Source organism: Gossypium hirsutum, chromosome D03, assembly GCF_007990345.1.
Source record: "Gossypium hirsutum isolate 1008001.06 chromosome D03, Gossypium_hirsutum_v2.1, whole genome shotgun sequence".
In the NCBI taxonomy this organism is placed as follows: domain Eukaryota; kingdom Viridiplantae; phylum Streptophyta; class Magnoliopsida; order Malvales; family Malvaceae; genus Gossypium; species Gossypium hirsutum.
In genome coordinates this window covers 54107846-54124895 of record NC_053439.1, presented here as the reverse complement: position 1 = coordinate 54124895, position 17050 = coordinate 54107846, and the positions used below count along the sequence as shown (strand labels likewise).

General features: G+C 30.8%; 4 protein-coding genes across 6 annotated transcripts in view; 1 reads left to right on the top strand and 3 right to left on the bottom strand.

Annotated features, from left to right (window-relative positions):
- LOC107933727 (uncharacterized) overlaps positions 1-550 on the top strand; it is a 32286-nt gene extending 31736 nt beyond the window's left edge. Inside the window, 1 exon segment of the mRNA XM_016866005.2 lies at positions 38-550. Coding sequence (XP_016721494.2) covers positions 38-385 — 348 coding nt within the window. The 3' untranslated portion in view covers positions 386-550.
- Positions 551-1157: 607 nt separating this feature from the next.
- LOC107933742 (uncharacterized) lies at positions 1158-3189 on the bottom strand. The gene has a single exon (XM_016866029.2). It carries the CDS (start codon positions 3127-3129, stop codon positions 1231-1233), a length of 1899 nt encoding a protein of 632 aa, XP_016721518.1. The 5' UTR covers positions 3130-3189; the 3' UTR covers positions 1158-1230.
- A 2612-nt stretch (positions 3190-5801) lies between these two features.
- LOC107933719 (novel plant SNARE 11) lies at positions 5802-11628 on the bottom strand. The gene is made up of 10 exons (XM_016865998.2): positions 11106-11628; positions 10875-10967; positions 10547-10640; positions 10390-10427; positions 9600-9691; positions 8431-8510; positions 7645-7701; positions 7410-7502; positions 7240-7314; positions 5802-6424 (listed from the first exon to the last, which is right to left on the bottom strand). The coding sequence occupies exons 1-10, from the start codon at positions 11180-11182 to the stop codon at positions 6335-6337; spliced, it is 789 nt and encodes a 262-aa protein (XP_016721487.1). The 5' UTR covers positions 11183-11628; the 3' UTR covers positions 5802-6334.
- A 1537-nt stretch (positions 11629-13165) lies between these two features.
- On the bottom strand, positions 13166-16498 carry LOC107933739 (casein kinase II subunit beta-2). Of its 3 annotated transcripts, none has more exons than XM_016866026.2 (5): positions 15871-16498; positions 14659-14877; positions 14360-14469; positions 14084-14249; positions 13166-13569 (listed from the first exon to the last, which is right to left on the bottom strand). In XM_016866026.2, the coding sequence occupies exons 1-5, from the start codon at positions 16100-16102 to the stop codon at positions 13439-13441; spliced, it is 858 nt and encodes a 285-aa protein (XP_016721515.1). In that variant the 5' UTR covers positions 16103-16498; the 3' UTR covers positions 13166-13438. The 3 variants fall into 3 exon arrangements, with proteins under 3 accessions (XP_016721515.1, XP_040946556.1, XP_040946555.1); XM_041090622.1 differs by having other exon boundaries at positions 13166-13767; positions 15871-16466; XM_041090621.1 differs by having other exon boundaries at positions 14360-14466; positions 15871-16466.
- Between the last annotated feature and the right edge of the window lie 552 nt (positions 16499-17050).

Genomic DNA, 17050 nt, shown 5'->3' with positions numbered 1-17050 from the left:
ATGAATTCGAATCTTCATATTTGAGAGTTTTTTGCAGGTGTGGAGGAATTGTATGGATGACTACACAACTCCATTGTCTATTTGGTATCCAAGAGCTCCTGAAGAATTCATCAGTCTCGGTTGTGTTGCTGTACCGGGTTTTGAGGAGCCAGAACCCAATTTAGTACAATGTGTGGCCGAAGTAATATTGGAGGAAACTACATTTGAAGAGCAAAAAATATGGTCTGCACCAGAATCATATCCATGGGGTTGTCATGTTTACCAAGTCAAAAGTGAAGCTCTTCATTTTGTTGCTTTAAGGGAAAGTAAAGAAAACAAGGATTGGAAACCCAGGAAAATTCCTGATCATTTCCAGCCTCAGCAATCATTAGAAGAAGCTCACTGAATCTTTTTTTTTTTTTTTTTGCTATTTTTTTAGATCGAATGTGAGATGTATGTATGTGTGTACAAATTGATTTGACCTTTAAGTATTGTTAATACCAAAAATCAAAGATGTAAATGAATTCCCAATAAGCATTTTTTTGATAAAGCAAAGTACATTTCAACAGAAGTTTTTGACTTTTTTTTAATTTACCAATTAGCAGTTAAGATAAATTTGGATAGTTGATACACTGGCAGGTCAGATTTAAGTCGAGTTTAAGAATAATATTAACATATAAAATTTTGTCCATTTATATATGACTAAGTTCAGGTTATAGTGTTATATATCACTATATATTATTTTTTATATATCATGAATTACATAATATAGTAAAATAATATAATATAATATATCACAAATTTAAAACAATTTGAACTGTTATCTATATTTTAAATGAATTTAATCTTTTGACAACCCATTTTCAAGTTTAATATTTTAATCTTAAACTTGCAAAATTCCAGGGGCATAATAACATTTTTGATTTTTTAGTTTTACTAAAAAGTCGTTTTAGTCATCTATTTAATACATGTGAATTGCTACATAGATGACACATCATATTTTTAAATTTAAAAAATTAATTAAATAATAATTACATCTATATCACAAAAATTAAATAAGGTGTTAAAATGATTTTTTATTAAATTGGGAGCCAAATAAATCTGAGCGAGTAGTCTAGTGTAGATATTGTATACATCTAACAACAAAATGAAAAATATATACAGATCTGAAAACAAAATGAGAAATGAAATAGCAAAACTTTATTCCTTTTTATAAAAATTTGAAATAGACAAAGAAACTTCATCCTTCTATCAATCAAGTACAACCAATTTCTGATACTCCTCACCAGAAATAGCAGCTTCCATAACAGCAACAGGGTTTATATCACCATCTTCATCCAAAAACATCTTTAATAAATTCTTCGAAAATCCACTAACCAAAGCAACCCCTTTTTGAGTTGCAGGCACTGGTGTAGCCCTTGAATGTCTCAAATTCCAAAACACAATTTGTGGGATCACATCTCCATACCCTCTCTGTGTAAATTTCTTTACAATAACATCATAATCAGTCTCCCATGGTGACATTGAAGCTTGATCAAATTCCATATCACTAAACACAAACAACCTTTTAATCATTTGTTCTGGTTTTAAATTCCCTTCAACAACCACTTTCAATATAAGATCAAATACTTTTTGAAAATCAGTGTTGCCACCCCATTCCATATCTCTCACAAACTCTGTTTTTTCCTTCAAGTTTTCACCTTCTACTAATATAAGTTTAGGGCTTTCACTAAAAGTTATAAGCTTTCCTTTCCATGGTTTTTCACTTAAATCCGATACCAATACGCCTAATGCGACTGAAACTTCCATCGGAATCCCGTGCATACTACCGGAAACATCAGAAACCGCCATACAATTACGAAGTTTACCTTTTTGTAATAAGTCATTCACCATCCTCTGCCATTGAAGCTCTGCTACTTGCTCAACTTGTTCGTCGTCGGCTTTGTTTAATTCAGCGATTATTTCGTGTGGGAGTAATGCACCGGCTGCGATTGTCGACTTTCCGGCTTTTACATCTTCTAAATACTTCGAAAACCGATCTTTATCGTGTTTTAAAAACTTCTCCTTGTAAAACTTCATTGCCATAGAAGCTACTCTGTTGTAAGGGATTGAATCCCATTTATTTGCACCAATGTATACTTCTGGTAATTCTAAAACTTTACGCAGTGGCACTAACACATCTTTCCTAAGCCGATCACGAACACGGTAAGCATAATGTTCTTCATCGATTCCTTCATATTCAGGATAATTTTCTCGAGAAAATATTTTCCTGGAAATGCTTTCACATAACAATGTTGATTTATCAAATGAAGAATCAATTGAAGGACACCATTTTGCAGCAAGACCAATCTTTCTAGTTTCATTAGATTTCAAAAACTCCATATCTGATTTAAGACAAGCAGCAAAAAGATCAGAGACACATTCAAAAAGGAACCTGAAATCTGGGTCTCTTGAATATCGCTCGATCACCTTTTTCGCCATTGAAATCTTCTTTTCCTTTCTTAAATCCCTTGCTTTTGCTTTCTCCAAATTCGGGTTTTTAGCTCCTGTGGGTTTTGATTTTTCCACTTTTTGCTTCTTTGAATAACAACGGCTTCCCTCTCGGAATTTCCCCTGTTTTCTCATCAACCAATCATGTTTCTGAACCTGTCTAACAGTATATCCTTCAAGCATACGATACAGAATTTCGGGTAAATCCTTGAAATACCCAAAATTAACAAAGGAATCCAAATTACAAGCAAGGGTTTTAGGATGATGATCGTGTAACCAAAACGCCGCCGTATAAAACCCTTCCTTGTCGGATTTCCCTGTACCACGAACACCACGTAAGTTACAAATTAGCTTCAGAGTCATCAATGGATCAAAATTCCAAGCTCGACCCAACATTTCTTTAATGGAATCGGGTGGGGAATTAGGTACCACATGGAAAAAAAAGTCAAGGCAAGGGTTGCCGGTGGCTAAATAAGTGGCTGATTTATTTTCGGTGAATCCCATCGAAGGTGTGTTATTGGCTTCATTGAAATTAGCCAACATTAGATCCATGAATGGATCGCTTGGAACTTTAGTGGTGGTAGTGACGACAGTGGTTTCAGGCTTTGGAGGAGTGGGGTGGCGGAGCTCCGGTGGGCCGATAAGAGACGGTGGCGACATTGTTGATGAGGGCTAAAGAAGAAGAAGGGATTTTGTTTCGAATGTGGAACGACGTGCTTGAATATGGTTTATTTATAACGTACGCCTTACCTAGAATATGATAATTTTTTCCATTTTTACCCTTTTATCTAATAGGAAATTTCTCTTCTTTGAAATTTTATTTTTGTATTATCTTAATAATTAAGCAATAAATTAATTTATTGTTATGGAAAAAAAATTATTTTTGGAATAATTACATGTACGTTACATAATCTCGAAAGGCTTTCTTTTTTTTCGTAAATTGGCCCTTAAACTATAATTTTTAGATTGGTCTTTAAAGGATTTCTTTGCAAATTATAAAGATGGTCACTAAATTTTGGTGAAATTTTTTTCTTTTGTCACTAAACTATAAAAAATTACATTTTAGCCATTAAAGTTATCAGCTTATAACATTTTGGTTATTCATCCGTTAATGGCCGTTACAATCTTAACAGAAAAGTGAGGTGGCATTTTACTTCAAGGATTAATATCCAATTTGACTCTTGAACTATAGCTAAAACATTCAATTTGGTACTTTTACAACATTTTAACAATAATCCTAGAAAAAAATATTAAAAATCATAAAAATAAAAAAACTTTAAAAATATCTAAAAATTCATTATTTATTTTTTGAAATTATAAAAATATTTATTTAAAATTATAATTATGTAGATTCAAAAATCATAGTGTCTTAGATTCAAATATCTCATTACGTAGATTTTAATGACTTTATATAAATATAAAATGACTAAAGACCTCTCATACTAAGATAACTTATTTGGTAGAAATAATAATTTTTAATTATTTTCTAATTGAATTGATGTTAAGTTGACTAGTGACATTAATTCAATTAAGGGTTTAAGTATAGTATAAATAAGTACATTATAATAACTATATTATTATTTAAACTTTTAACTAAACTGGCGCTATGAGTCAAATTAACATTAACTCAATTGAAAATAACTAAAAAATTATTATTTTTACGAAGTAACAAATATTAATATAAAGGTATTGTTCAAAGTTTCAATTTAACTATTTCAATTAAAACCTCTTTTGATTTTTATGTACTTTTTCATAAGTATATTTGTTTCCGTAACTTTTTTACCTTGTTATAATCTAGTATATAATAAATTTATTATATTAAAATTACTATTGTAATATTTTTTTACTAATTACATTTTAGTTAATATATTATTTGGTACATAAGTTTGGTTTTAATATTTAATTTCGAACCTGATTTTTTTTTTCAATTTGGTACCTAAATTTAATTAAAATGTTCAATTTGTTATTTGAGCTTTTCAATTTGATACTTGAGTTTTTTTTTGTCGCAATCAAGTATTTAACTTTGGCTTAATGTCCAACTTGATAATTAAGCTTTTTGTTTTGTCTCAATTAAGTACCTATGTTTTTTTTACTACAGGACACATGTCAAATATTCATTAAGTCACCTGATACCATTTTATCCGGGTACCAAATTGAACATTAAAACTAAATTCAGGTACTAATTTGAGATAAAAAAATACTACTACTAAATTAAACATTAAAACCAAATTCAAGTATGAAATGATATATTAACATTTAAAATTTTAAGGGGTACTTGTCTTCCATTTTCTAAGGTGAATCCCATTTGATAATAGATGATTATCATCCATCTTCCTTGATTTTTTGCCGAGGATTTGGGGCATTGGAAGTGACTATCATAAAACGCATCGTTTTCCCATGTTGAAACTTTAAAGACTACTTTTCTCTGAAGAACTTTCTTGGTAGAAACTTTCCTTTCCTTTTGCATTTTCTCATCAAACTTTAGACCTTTTATAGAGAACTCAAATATATGAAAATATTTTTTCGATCAATTTTTAGGAGGCCAGCACATTACTAATACGTTATTCAACTTTCAATAAAGTAGTGACACGTGGGTCTTTATTTATTAAAAGTTATGTCATTTCGAATATACACTATTGATAAATTATAATTCTTTTAAGTGGAATTCTTCCAAACTACTATACATGATTATAAGACCTAACCATGCTGACTTTAGTTTCAAGGAAAGTCAGTCTATTACCATCCTTGGGAAACAATTATTACATATCTTCATTTTATTTAAAGAATCTCGCTAAGTCAACCACTTTGATTAGAGAATTTTATCCATTGAAAATATTTTACCAAAAAAGTGTATATTGCATTGCATAGTTATCGATTCCAATGCTTTGCATGCATGCTTTATATGTGAATCTTATCCTATCATATCAATATCCACCTAAGATAATTTATAAAGACAAAACTCACCTTAGTTTCTAAATGCATATGTTAAAGGCTCACCAACAACTCAACAAGTCACTCCATAAGGTAGGTGACTTCATGGGATCCACATGAAAAACTTATAAATTCCCTTCATAAGGGTAGAGACTTGCTCAATTATCTTCTCAATCCCTTTTTTCACGATTAATCTTATGACTTTGCACATCCATAATGTGAATCATCTCCAACCTCTCAAACCACTTCTTTGTATGAACAAATTTCATTTAGCATTTTGATGATCTTTTATCTAAGTCATTTCATGTTAAAAATATTTAATTATGGTTTTAGTACCTCTACCATGCAGAATATGGTTGATTGGATTTTCATGCTACTTTAATCGTATGACCAGATACCAATAAAATAAAATTCATATTATCACTTTAACAACATCAACTAATTGTGCTATCAATTTAAACCTACAAATAATAACACCAAATTATTCAAATTAAAATAATAACAAATTTCAGCATAGGGACTGAAATCATAATTAGACCTCTACTAGCTGACTTGATACTAATGCTTCTATACTTAAGAATAGCATCAAAATAGAACTTCTAAAAAACATAACAATGCATAGAGCAAAAGAAAATATAGGAGGTTTTAAATTACACAAGGCAAATGAACTAACAAGCAGCAGCCATTCCTCTCATCCATCAGGTCAAATTTCTTAGCTCTAAGAAGCAATATGGTTCAACGAAACTCACCATGCTATTTGCTAATGCTATTCAACGTATAATAAATACTGCCGGTTCACACCAAAACGCAACCATATGTATCAGTTCTTCAACAGGGGCATCAGCCATGGACAATGGCCGGTCAATTCGTTGTTTCAGTTCGGCTGCGAATAATCCTGATAGCAGATCATCAGGTACTTTTGTTCATAACTCTTTCAATAAGGAATCCAAAGTAATCGACGGTTCATTGCAGGCGGTGCTAATCCTGGAATATCCCGGATTTCCTTGTTGTTTGGATTCACAAACTGAGAAACAAAACACCAATAATCGATCATAAAGTATATAAACCATGTCGAAGTTCAGTGGTTCAATGGGGAAGGGGCGTATACTTTTAGTTTTGATAACTGAATCGAATTAGTTTGGCTAATCAGACGATCACTTCATCTAATTCAGTCTGTCGATTAAAAGTTCTTTTAATTATAATTATTGATTAATTCGATCGAAAACAGGGTAATTAACCGAAATTATTAATAATATTTTACATAGCCCAATACATATATAAGCTCAAAATATAAAAATTAATAAATTTATATATATATTTATAATGAGCTTAAAAAGTACTAGAAATTTCATCATAGGTATATATATATATTCTTATATATGCGTTTGAAAACTATGCATATAGAACATAGATATAAATTGTGACACCAACTTAGTCACTATTAGATATACACAATTGATGAGGTTTATAAATTATGCATAATACAATTAAAATATAAATATTATATTGAAATAAATTTTTGATTTAGTAGTAAAGTTAATATTTTATTGATGTAAACAACACAGGTTTAAATCTAACCACTTCAAAATTACAAAAACTCATGGACTTAAATAACAGTATAGATTATAAAAATTAAAATTATTTGAAAAAATAAAACTAAAAAATAAACAAAAAGTAAAAAGAAAAAAATTAGTAAAAATTTTGGTTAACTTGATTAACCATTCCAACTAATTAAAATTATTTCGATTGGTTAATAAGTTTAAAAAATTTTGATTAGATATTTTAAATTTTCGATTAACTAAATCGATTATTTTAATTTGAGGTGGAGAAATAGAGTACCTTGACAATTATGATGGCTATGATACCGGTCACAATGAGAAATAATAATGCCATAATGCACTTATCAGTAGCAACCTGCATACAAAAAGTAAATACATTAGAACATGCATTTTAATGGTAGAGAAAGCTTAAATGAATGAAAAAAGGAAGTGAATGTTTCAGAGATTGACCTGTCTACCAATTTCTTTGACTAATTTAGATGCTTTTTGGATCGAAAAATGGATAGAATCGAGATCATTAACTATCCTGCTCATTTGTTCAGTCTAAAAAATATGAAAGAGGTAATATATCTTAATAATCACTGTGGTAATACCAAAGAGTAAAACAGTAAATTCAACCTGAGACCAAAAATGCCCATGAACTTTTTTTTATGATTCTTAATGCTTTGAATTGAAGTTAATTTACCTGAGCCTTGAGAGTTGCAGCAGTCTCTGTTCCAACATCAACAGTTTCTTGAACAACCTATCTTATAAACCGGGTAAAACAAAAATATAAGACTGAAAATGAATCAAACTTGAACGAATTAATTTGTTTGTTTATTTTTAATATTATATGTGTTCGTTTATTTAGAATAATGGTTCATATTCTTTCATTTAAATTAAATGAATATGTTTATAAACATTAATAAATGAACATATAACTTACTTTTTAGATATGAAATAATAAAATATAGATATTGCTAATTATATTATAAATAAAAAAATACACAAACAATAATAATATTATTAATTATATAATAACTTAACAATGAATGAACTTTAAATAAACTTCAAATGATTTATTAAATGAGTTTTAAACAAAATTTTTTTGAACATAAATGTACTGAACAAGCTTTGTTCATGTTAGATTCGTTTAATAAATGAACTGTAAAATTTTGTTCAAATTTGTTTATGCAACTTGATAAACAAACACCTAAATGTTGATGAACTATAAATCAAATTTTCTATTCATTTCATGTTCGATTCGATTAATAAATGAGTCTTAAAATATTATTCAAATCCGTTTATTCAACTTGATAAATGAACAAACATCTAAATGTTAATGAAGAATTAATCAAATTTTCTATTCATTTACAACTCTATCCAAAGACAACCAATTATTTTGAAGTAGAAGAAGTATATGTTAACAAAATCTTATGCACGGAAAGTATATGTTAACAAAATCTTATGCACGGAAAGTACGTATACTAACCTTCTTAGCCCTGTTAATGGCTTGATCAGTCTCATCCATCATCTGGTATCCTTTATCCATTAGCTGCTGGTTTGTCATATCTGCAAAACATACAGGCCCTGTCTCATTAACAGTTTAAAATTGAAGTACTTACACATTATTTCCAGTCAACATTTCATCATCATCCCAAAAATCAATGTCAAAGGGGTGAGAACGAATATGGAGAGTGCATCAACAGTAAAACAAAGATTATAAAACATGTTTTAGCAGTTAGATAAGCTCTGATCAACACTCTAATAGTTATATATATAGCAAAGTGTACACTTCCATTAGGTAACATAAAAAGTACAATTATAAACAGGTTGACTGTTTTCTTTAAGGTGCAAAAAAATGTTGAACCAAATGATCAGAGTTTTTTTTATCTACCTTTTCATCCGTTGCGATATTGAGTGTGTTAGACAACTCATATTCTAGCTATAGCACAAAGTTAGGTAAAAAAAACTTCTCCAGTCCCTCTCAATTTTGATATTGAGCAAATTGGTCCCTCTCAAAAAAATCAAAGCAATTTAATCCCTGTTAATTTCAAAAGTTAGCAATTAAGGATAATTAGTCTCAAGGTTAATGTTTCCCGTCAATTGCAAGTAATTTTGATTGGTATAATAACAAATTTAGCTTGCAATATTTGTGTAAATATGTAAATGTTGAGGCTAAATTTGTTGAATTTTTTAGAAGCAATACCATATTGAAAAAACATGTAAGCACTAAATTTATTGTTATACCAATTAAAATTATATATAATTGATAGAAGACATTAACACCGTGATTAATTGTCCTTAGTTGTTTACTTTCAAAATTGATAGGGATTAAATTGCTCTGATTTTTTTAGACAGACCAATTTGCTCAATTTCAAAATTGAGAGGGACTGGAGATGTTTTTTACCCTCAAAATTACTACAAACAATTACTGAGAATTGTTATGTCTACGCTTCAAAAGAAAAAGCAAAAGAGACTATTTTGTGCAAGTGAGTTCTGCATCTTCATAGATTGTCGACACCACAAGCAAACACTGATTAGGAAAGAACTACATCTACCTATATTACTATTTAAACACAAAATTTCAACTTGACCTTCGAAATAAAAAATAAAAAAATCAGCTGAAATAATAATATTAAAAGAAGCTGATAGACTTACTGGAAGCTAGCATGTCATTATCTTCACTGAAGCCTTCATTAGGCCCATCAAAGAGATCAACTCGTTTATTACTCTCAAGGTTGCTTTGATATCTGTCACACAAGAACAATAACATCAAATAAAGTCAAGTAACATATCAAATACCAACAAAATTATTTCATAATATCTGTCGTAGTTTTCTTTACAAATTACAGATTTTCAATCAATAAAATTTAGTTCACTGGCACCAGATCATAAGGTTGATCAGTAAAAGTATCATGGATGCACTTTTACTGGTAGTTAGATTGCATTTTGCTCTCTCTATTAGAAAAAAAAGGCTAATTAGTCTATATACATGTAAACTAATCTTTCTATTAAAAATTCTATCAATTTCTATTGTTAAAAAATGATCTTTATATGCTAAAATGAGGTACATGTGGCATGCCATGTGTAACTATTTAGTTATTCTATCAGCCATGCCACTTTTTAACCTGTAGAAATTGATGAATTTTTTAACAAAAAGCACCAATTTGGGCTTAAATCTAACATACAAGGACTAATTTATCCATTTTTATGTAAAGGGGTAATATGCAATCTGATTCCTAGTACAGGGACCTCCATGGTATTTTTACCAAGACTGATAAAAGGAAATGGTTAAACGAAAAAGAACAGAGAATATAGGAGGAGATGGGATGAGGGCCCTTAACTCTGAAAAATAGATAGCTCTGTCCATAATATTATAAATTATATACCTAGTTAGAACATGAACATGCATGAATTAATCTTATGTCGATACAGATTACAGACTTACCGTTTCTTAAGGGCAACATATGAATTCAACTCCTTGACCTGCATAAAAATCCCGTAAGTTTGAGAAAACTTAGAACACAAGATACTCGGCCAATAAACTGTAGGATTTAAATATAAGAACAACAAAAATAAATAGAACTTAAAAAGTTATAAAGCACCATTGATTGCTTCTTTTCGCTCAGCATTCTATGGGTGTTTGCATTAGTTCTTCTCTCCATTGCCTTTACTTCTCTATCAAACTCTTTGATTAGCCTGAAAGGATAAGTAGATCACCACAGCAGAATATATTTAAAGGTAATGCGAATACTTACTCTTGCGTAAACAATTTAATGACATACAACGCTGGTTTTAAGTTAGATTTTTGTTCTTTATAAAGTGAATAACCAAAGCATTATAATTCCAGCTTATTTAAACTATAAGTACATTATACTTTCAAAGAATCAAAAGTAATAGATAATACTCAAAGAAGTATTGATCTGAAATTACCTCTTACACTCTCGCATCTTGCCGGTAAGCTCTTCCAATTGCCTGCTCTGTCGATTAACATCCTTAATCTTATCCAGTTTCTGGAACCCATTCCTGTTAAACAATGTAGAAACCAGAAATGCAAGTTAATAAATATTCAATCGTAAATGATGATAAAATTTACATTGAACAATCTGATTAGAAAACATTGTCATTACATAACTAAAAGAAGATCAGAAATTAAATTCTTACGATAATGCTCGAAAAATATCGGCGATTTGTCCGTCGATCTCCGCTAGCTCTTCGCTAACCGCGGATAATGAATCCATCTCTCAACCTTTTCTCTCTCAACTTCAATTCAGTCTAAATAAATGAGTACAAATTTAAATAATTTTTTAGCTGACAATTTCAAAAACACACGATCGCGCCAAACCAGAAACAGGAAATAAATTCAAATTTCTAAAGCAGATCTTTTCAATTCAGAGCCAATGGAATCGTAAATTCTACTAACAAAACTTCATTTAGTAGCGAAGCTTCAATTCACCGATCGAAAAGCAAACAACATTGATCTTGAACGTCTAAAGATTTCAAAAGAAAATTTACAAAATTTTAAATCCAAGTCATGGATCTAGATCTAAAAGAGTCGATCATACAGAGTCTTCTCATGATTTAAAGATCGTTTTGGATTTTTTTTGAAATTACGTTATGTTTTTTTTTTCTTTCACATTTAGGATTTAGTTGGTCGTTTTGGAGGGGAGAGGGGTTTTAGGGTGGGAAGGTGTAAAATCTCCCGGTAATTTGGGACGTTTAAAACGGAAATAAGGGACACTGAAATGGGGGCCCACCGTGAATGCGCGCTATTGTTGTGTTGTTTATTTAAACAGTCATAGCGTATGATCCGATAATATTGTCCGTTGGATAGTCATGTTTTTGGAACCGGTGGATGGATCGGATTATCTATTTTCAATTCGGTCGATTTGTCTACTTTAGTTGGTTTTATCGATTTACGAATCAATTGGTTTTATACCTCTTATTATATTAATATTATAGTTAGTTTTGATCTGATCAGTTGGTACAGCTCGATTTAAACGTGTTCGCAAGGGTCCAACCCTCTTAAAATGAATTTTTGTTCTTTTAGTCCTTTTATAATTTTTAAAATTAAAATTAATAACAGTAAAATTAAAATTATAAATATATAAGCTATTAAAGTGATAAAATTATATCTTTACTATTGTAAAAAATATGCAACTTAATTTCGTCTCTAAAATTTTCTGACTTCATCCTTGACTGATGAATAGAAAGATATAATTTAGCTTTCTTTAAAAGAGTAATAAACTGCAGATATAGTCACCCAAATTTTAACATGTTCCTTTTTTGATTACTATTTCTTTTAATTTAATCACTCCTGTTAGATCACTTGCAAATTACAACTTGTAATCACTCTACCATAAAAATACATTTACATTTGATCATTAAACGAAATACTAACGTGGTTGTCTTTTTATTGGTAAATTTAACATTTAACATTCTACACACCTTGTCAATTTAATCATGATTCTAAATTATTTCAATAAACTTAACTCCTAATATATAAAAAAATTTACATATTTTATCAATTTAATCCTACTCTTAAAAATTAAAAAATTATAATCAAAATAACAACGCATTAAAACAAATGATACATTTGAATCCATTAGGTGTATTTTGAATAATACGATCGGATAATATTGTCCGTTGGATAGAAATATGAATTATGATTTTGTTTTTTTAAAAGATTAATGGTATATGTTCCAATTGAATCTTTAAACTTTTACGAGTTTAAGATTTAATCCCTATATTTTTATTTTTAAAATTTTAATTTTCAAAACTCAGATCACAATTGTTAACATTGTTAATTCTTTTTTTTTTAATTTTTTTATGTAACATTTTAAAATAAAAAAAATACCCACCAACTTAAAAATTAATGTTATAATATACTTAAATTTAAAAATTAAATTTTGAAAGCTAAAAAATAAAGAGACTCAAATTGGGACTAAATTCTAAATTCTCATAAACATATTTTAATCTAAAATGTGAAACAAGTAGAGGAAATGTACAGGGAAATCCCCTCATAGTTATCCATTTAACTTCAATTTTCAAATGAAACAAGTAGATGAACTAAATTACTGTAAAATAAAAGTAGAGGAAATATATTTTAAAAATCCGAAAACTAATGGAAATAAAAGCAGAACCAAATATATTTAAAAAATCCGAAAACTAATGTACAGGGACTAAAATATATTTGAACAAGATAAAAAAATGCAATGGTGAGCTGAACCAAAAGGAAAATTGATAGTTACTCCACCAAGAAAGAATTCTGATGAAGAAATTGAAAATTTAACAATTGAAATATATAGTAATTCGTTTAAAAAAAACATGAAAAAAAAGGACCTAAAAACATGATATGATTATCTGAAAGACCGCAGAACTATACCTCATCTCATTCAAAAGCATTGCTTCCAAAATAGATGATTAGGGCAAATGGCAATACAACTGATGAAGAACTATTTTTGCCCCAAAAGAGAGCTTTAATTCCTGACATTATATCAGGGTTTGTGGATCTTGAACCCGAATACTCTTGGTACGTAGCTTTGAGATGCCTTTTGTGGCTTCAGGTGTTGGTATGTCATCAAGAACAGGTTTGGAAATGTTGTCCCAAAATAGGCACCGTCGGTGTCTAGTTAGAATTAAGGTAACCAAAATGCAGGAACTATAAGGAATGTCGAAAACTATAGATGGATAAACGATACGTGGTTGGAAGTAAGTGGTAGTTGAGTTTTCCATAAGCATTTGGACTAAGTTCAAATCCTAGTGTCATTACAATTTGAAGGGCTTTACCTAAATACCACTCAACCCGAACAAAATTGTTCTCGAGCTGTAAAACAGATAAGAAAAGTTGTGGTAAACAATAGTTGGATAACATGGCATGCCTGTTATTTGTCCCCCCTTGACTTCTTCCTCAAGCATTTGGACTGAGTTCAAATCCTAGAGTCATTACTATTAAAATGGCTTTGCCTGACTGAATACCAACCAGCCCAAATAGAAATATTCTCAGATAGTAAAAACGGATGAGAACATATGTGATTATTCAAAAACAATAGATGGATAACATGGCATGCATATTATTTGTTTTCCCCCACAAAATGCATGCAACAAGTAATAGCAGATAAGTTCAATGGCTAAAAGGATACTGCCTTGGTACTTGGAGCGTGGGTAGAAGATATCTTCGCATCGAGGGCAGTATATTTTTACGGTGCTTGATCGAGGAATATCCGATTGACCGACTGGAAGACATGGTTGTCCGCAGCAGTAAACTCTAGGGCATCTTCCAAAATCGTAGTTCTTGTACTTGTCTAGCTGAAAAAGTTAAAAAACATATATATATACATTGTTGTAATCAGTTGCTCAAATTACACACACACATATATATATGTGTATGAAATCATAGTTCACGGCGAGTATCTCACCATAGCGGCAATCCCTTTGCCTGTCAATATGTATCGAGAATGAATCAGACCATAAAGCATCTCTGCCGCAGATTCAACTAATTCGTTTTGCTCCTCCGTAAACATATCTCCTATCAATTTCAGTTTAACGTGAATTTTCTCATTGCAAGAAACTAATAGATAGAAACTAGCCATGTTGCTAAATGACATAAATAATGAGTTCGCCATCATCAAGATTCAAAAGCAAGCATTAGAAAGAAGGGACAGATTTTCACACATCCGGAGAACTTGATATGAGAAGAAACAAACCGTAAGCTTACCGTGAGAAGATTCAACATCCAAAATCAAATCAAGAGCATAATCATAGTAAGGAACTTGGCTACTTAGCCCACAAAGGTTAAAATCGTCTTGTATGTAGTCATCATCAACTTCGCAAAAGAATTCATTTCCACGTAGATTGCAAAACCATGAGATCCAAGATGTGTCATCCCCGTCGGAACCACTAACATCCGACTCTTCACTGTCAGTTTCAGATTCATCTGCAGTAAATGAAATCCAAATTCGTATCAGCATATGTCACTTAAGCATCACCACCACACACCAAAAGGTAACAACCGTCACTTTGAAAACATGGTTCATAGACGAGTAATCATTGGATGAACAATAGTGAATTTAGATCTTACAAAGATGAATATATAGAGGTTTACAAAACATATATGCATTTGACTTCATTTGATACTGAAAAATGTGGGAAAATACAAAAGGCTAAGACAAACATAGTTTCGAAGCTGACAGATTGTTCGAGGCCATAAACCTAGACATTAAGCAAAACTTATTCATACAAATACAAGGTTTGACCAATCATGTTGCTCAAACTCTTCATTTTTCATGAGTCCAACACACAGATATAAGGATATGACCTCCAAGATCCTTCAAATACATAGAAAAACTTAAAAAAATTAACCATACCCGTGTCAGATACAGTTATGTATCCGACACTCACACCCGAGTCCGAGTAACGTAGTTGGCCAAAACCCTTATAACCTACCCCCAACCCCCTTCACACACAAACACATTTCCCCAAAAGCCAGACCGGTGTTAACTGAAGACTCGAATACAAGTCATTTGCCACTCTACTTATGCTTCAATCTGTTATTTTTCCCTCAATTACAAATAGGGAAAGAACACCTAGTTGAAAGTTAAGTGCTATTGTGAGCAATGTAAATATAAATCTTTAAGCTTTCTTATCTATTTTTCTCACTCTTTTCTCAAATGCAAGCATCAAAATATAAGCATTATAATTTGTTAACAAAATTCATATTAATAACAATAAAATTTCATAATTTCATCAATATCCAGTTTCAATTACGTAAATTCAAAATTTACTAAACCTAGACATAAAATCAAACAATGATAACAAAAAAAAAACCCTAAATTTCTCGTAAGTTCTTCAAAAAAATCCAATTTTTTTATAAACTAAAAATCCTAAAATCATCGAAATATGGAGATGTGGTTATGTTTATAGTTTATACCACCGGAGGCGTTCGGTTTAGGTAGAGAAGCAGAACAAGAGTCACGGTAATGATCAGGTGGATGCTTCCCCATTTGAAGGGACTGCGATGACTTATCCTTGCCGTTGATTGCTCTCGATGTTGACGGCGACGATCGTTCCAGTTGCTTATCAAGCGCTTCGTTGATCCGTTTCCGATCCACCGAACCTACCTCCCCTTTGGAACCACCGGCGGCTCTCTCTCCTCTGTACATCTCTTTTCTTCTCTTATTTTGCCGTTGATATGAACCGCTCCCGTTATCGCCGATTCATAGCGTGAAATGACGATAATGACCCTATCTCCCCTAAATCTAGGGTTTTCTCTCCTTTTTTTTCCTTTCTTTTTGTTTCTGCTTTAATTTTAATGGAGCTATTTGCTTTAAGTTAACCCATTATTATTTATTTATTTATTTATTTTATAGTTGGATTTTATTGGAACAGTTGATTTTTTTGCTGGATTTTTATGGAGGAAGAAACAGAGGAGATAGAGAGAGAAAGGAGGGGAATTCTTAGAGAGAGAAAAGAGGGTAAAATCGGTAGAGAATTCTTAGGTCCCGGCGATTTGGCCGATAGATCGGCGGGTTATAGCTTTGGTTTTGTATTTAAGGGGCGGGGGGCATTTATTGTGTATGATTCATCCTACATTCTTTATATTACTGATCTACACGTGGCGCTTGATCAGCAACTCGCATGTTATTGATTTTTTTTTTCGGCCAATTATTTTAACTTAAGAATTAGATTTATTTTAATCACTCAACTTAGAAAAAATAAAAATTTGATGGTGTGTCATTCTGAGATTGCACCACAACATCACTTAAAATTTAAAAAATTTAGATAAATTTCTAGGTGAGTATGACATTTAATATTTTAATAATTAAGCAATAGTTGAACATGTTAGACCATCAGTTCTTAATTCAACTAGTTCGATCAGTTTGACCGTCGAACTAGCAATAATTAAATAAATAATTAAAAATCATAAAAAATTAAAATTAAACTGATTCAACCTATTCAAAATTTTATTTTTGTCTCGATTTTCTATTTTTTACCAATTATAAGCAGCTTATGAGTCAATCAATTCAACCCCTTTGTTCTGATCATTATATCTATTAGTTTTCGGTCTTTCCGATTCGGTCTTGCTTCAGTAACGCTGGTCACATCATCAA

Excerpts from the sequence above, each read along its gene's own strand:
- LOC107933742 (XM_016866029.2), bottom strand. The coding sequence starts at position 3,129 with ATGTCGCCACCGTCTCTTATCGGCCCACCGGAGCTCCGCCACCCCACT.
- LOC107933739 (XM_016866026.2), bottom strand. The coding sequence starts at position 16,102 with ATGTACAGAGGAGAGAGAGCCGCCGGTGGTTCCAAAGGGGAGGTAGGT. Across the intron at positions 14,250-14,359 it reads GCAAAGGGATTGCCGCTATG|CTAGACAAGTACAAGAACTA; the intron begins GTGAGATACTCG and ends TAACTTTTTCAG. Across the intron at positions 13,570-14,083 it reads ACGCTCCAAGTACCAAGGCA|ACACCGACGGTGCCTATTTT; the intron begins GTATCCTTTTAG and ends AATTCTAACTAG.
- LOC107933719 (XM_016865998.2), bottom strand. The coding sequence starts at position 11,182 with ATGGATTCATTATCCGCGGTTAGCGAAGAGCTAGCGGAGATCGACGGA. Across the intron at positions 7,503-7,644 it reads CTGCAACTCTCAAGGCTCAG|ACTGAACAAATGAGCAGGAT; the intron begins GTAAATTAACTT and ends CATATTTTTTAG. Across the intron at positions 7,315-7,409 it reads TCAAAGAAATTGGTAGACAG|GTTGCTACTGATAAGTGCAT; the intron begins GTCAATCTCTGA and ends TTTTGTATGCAG.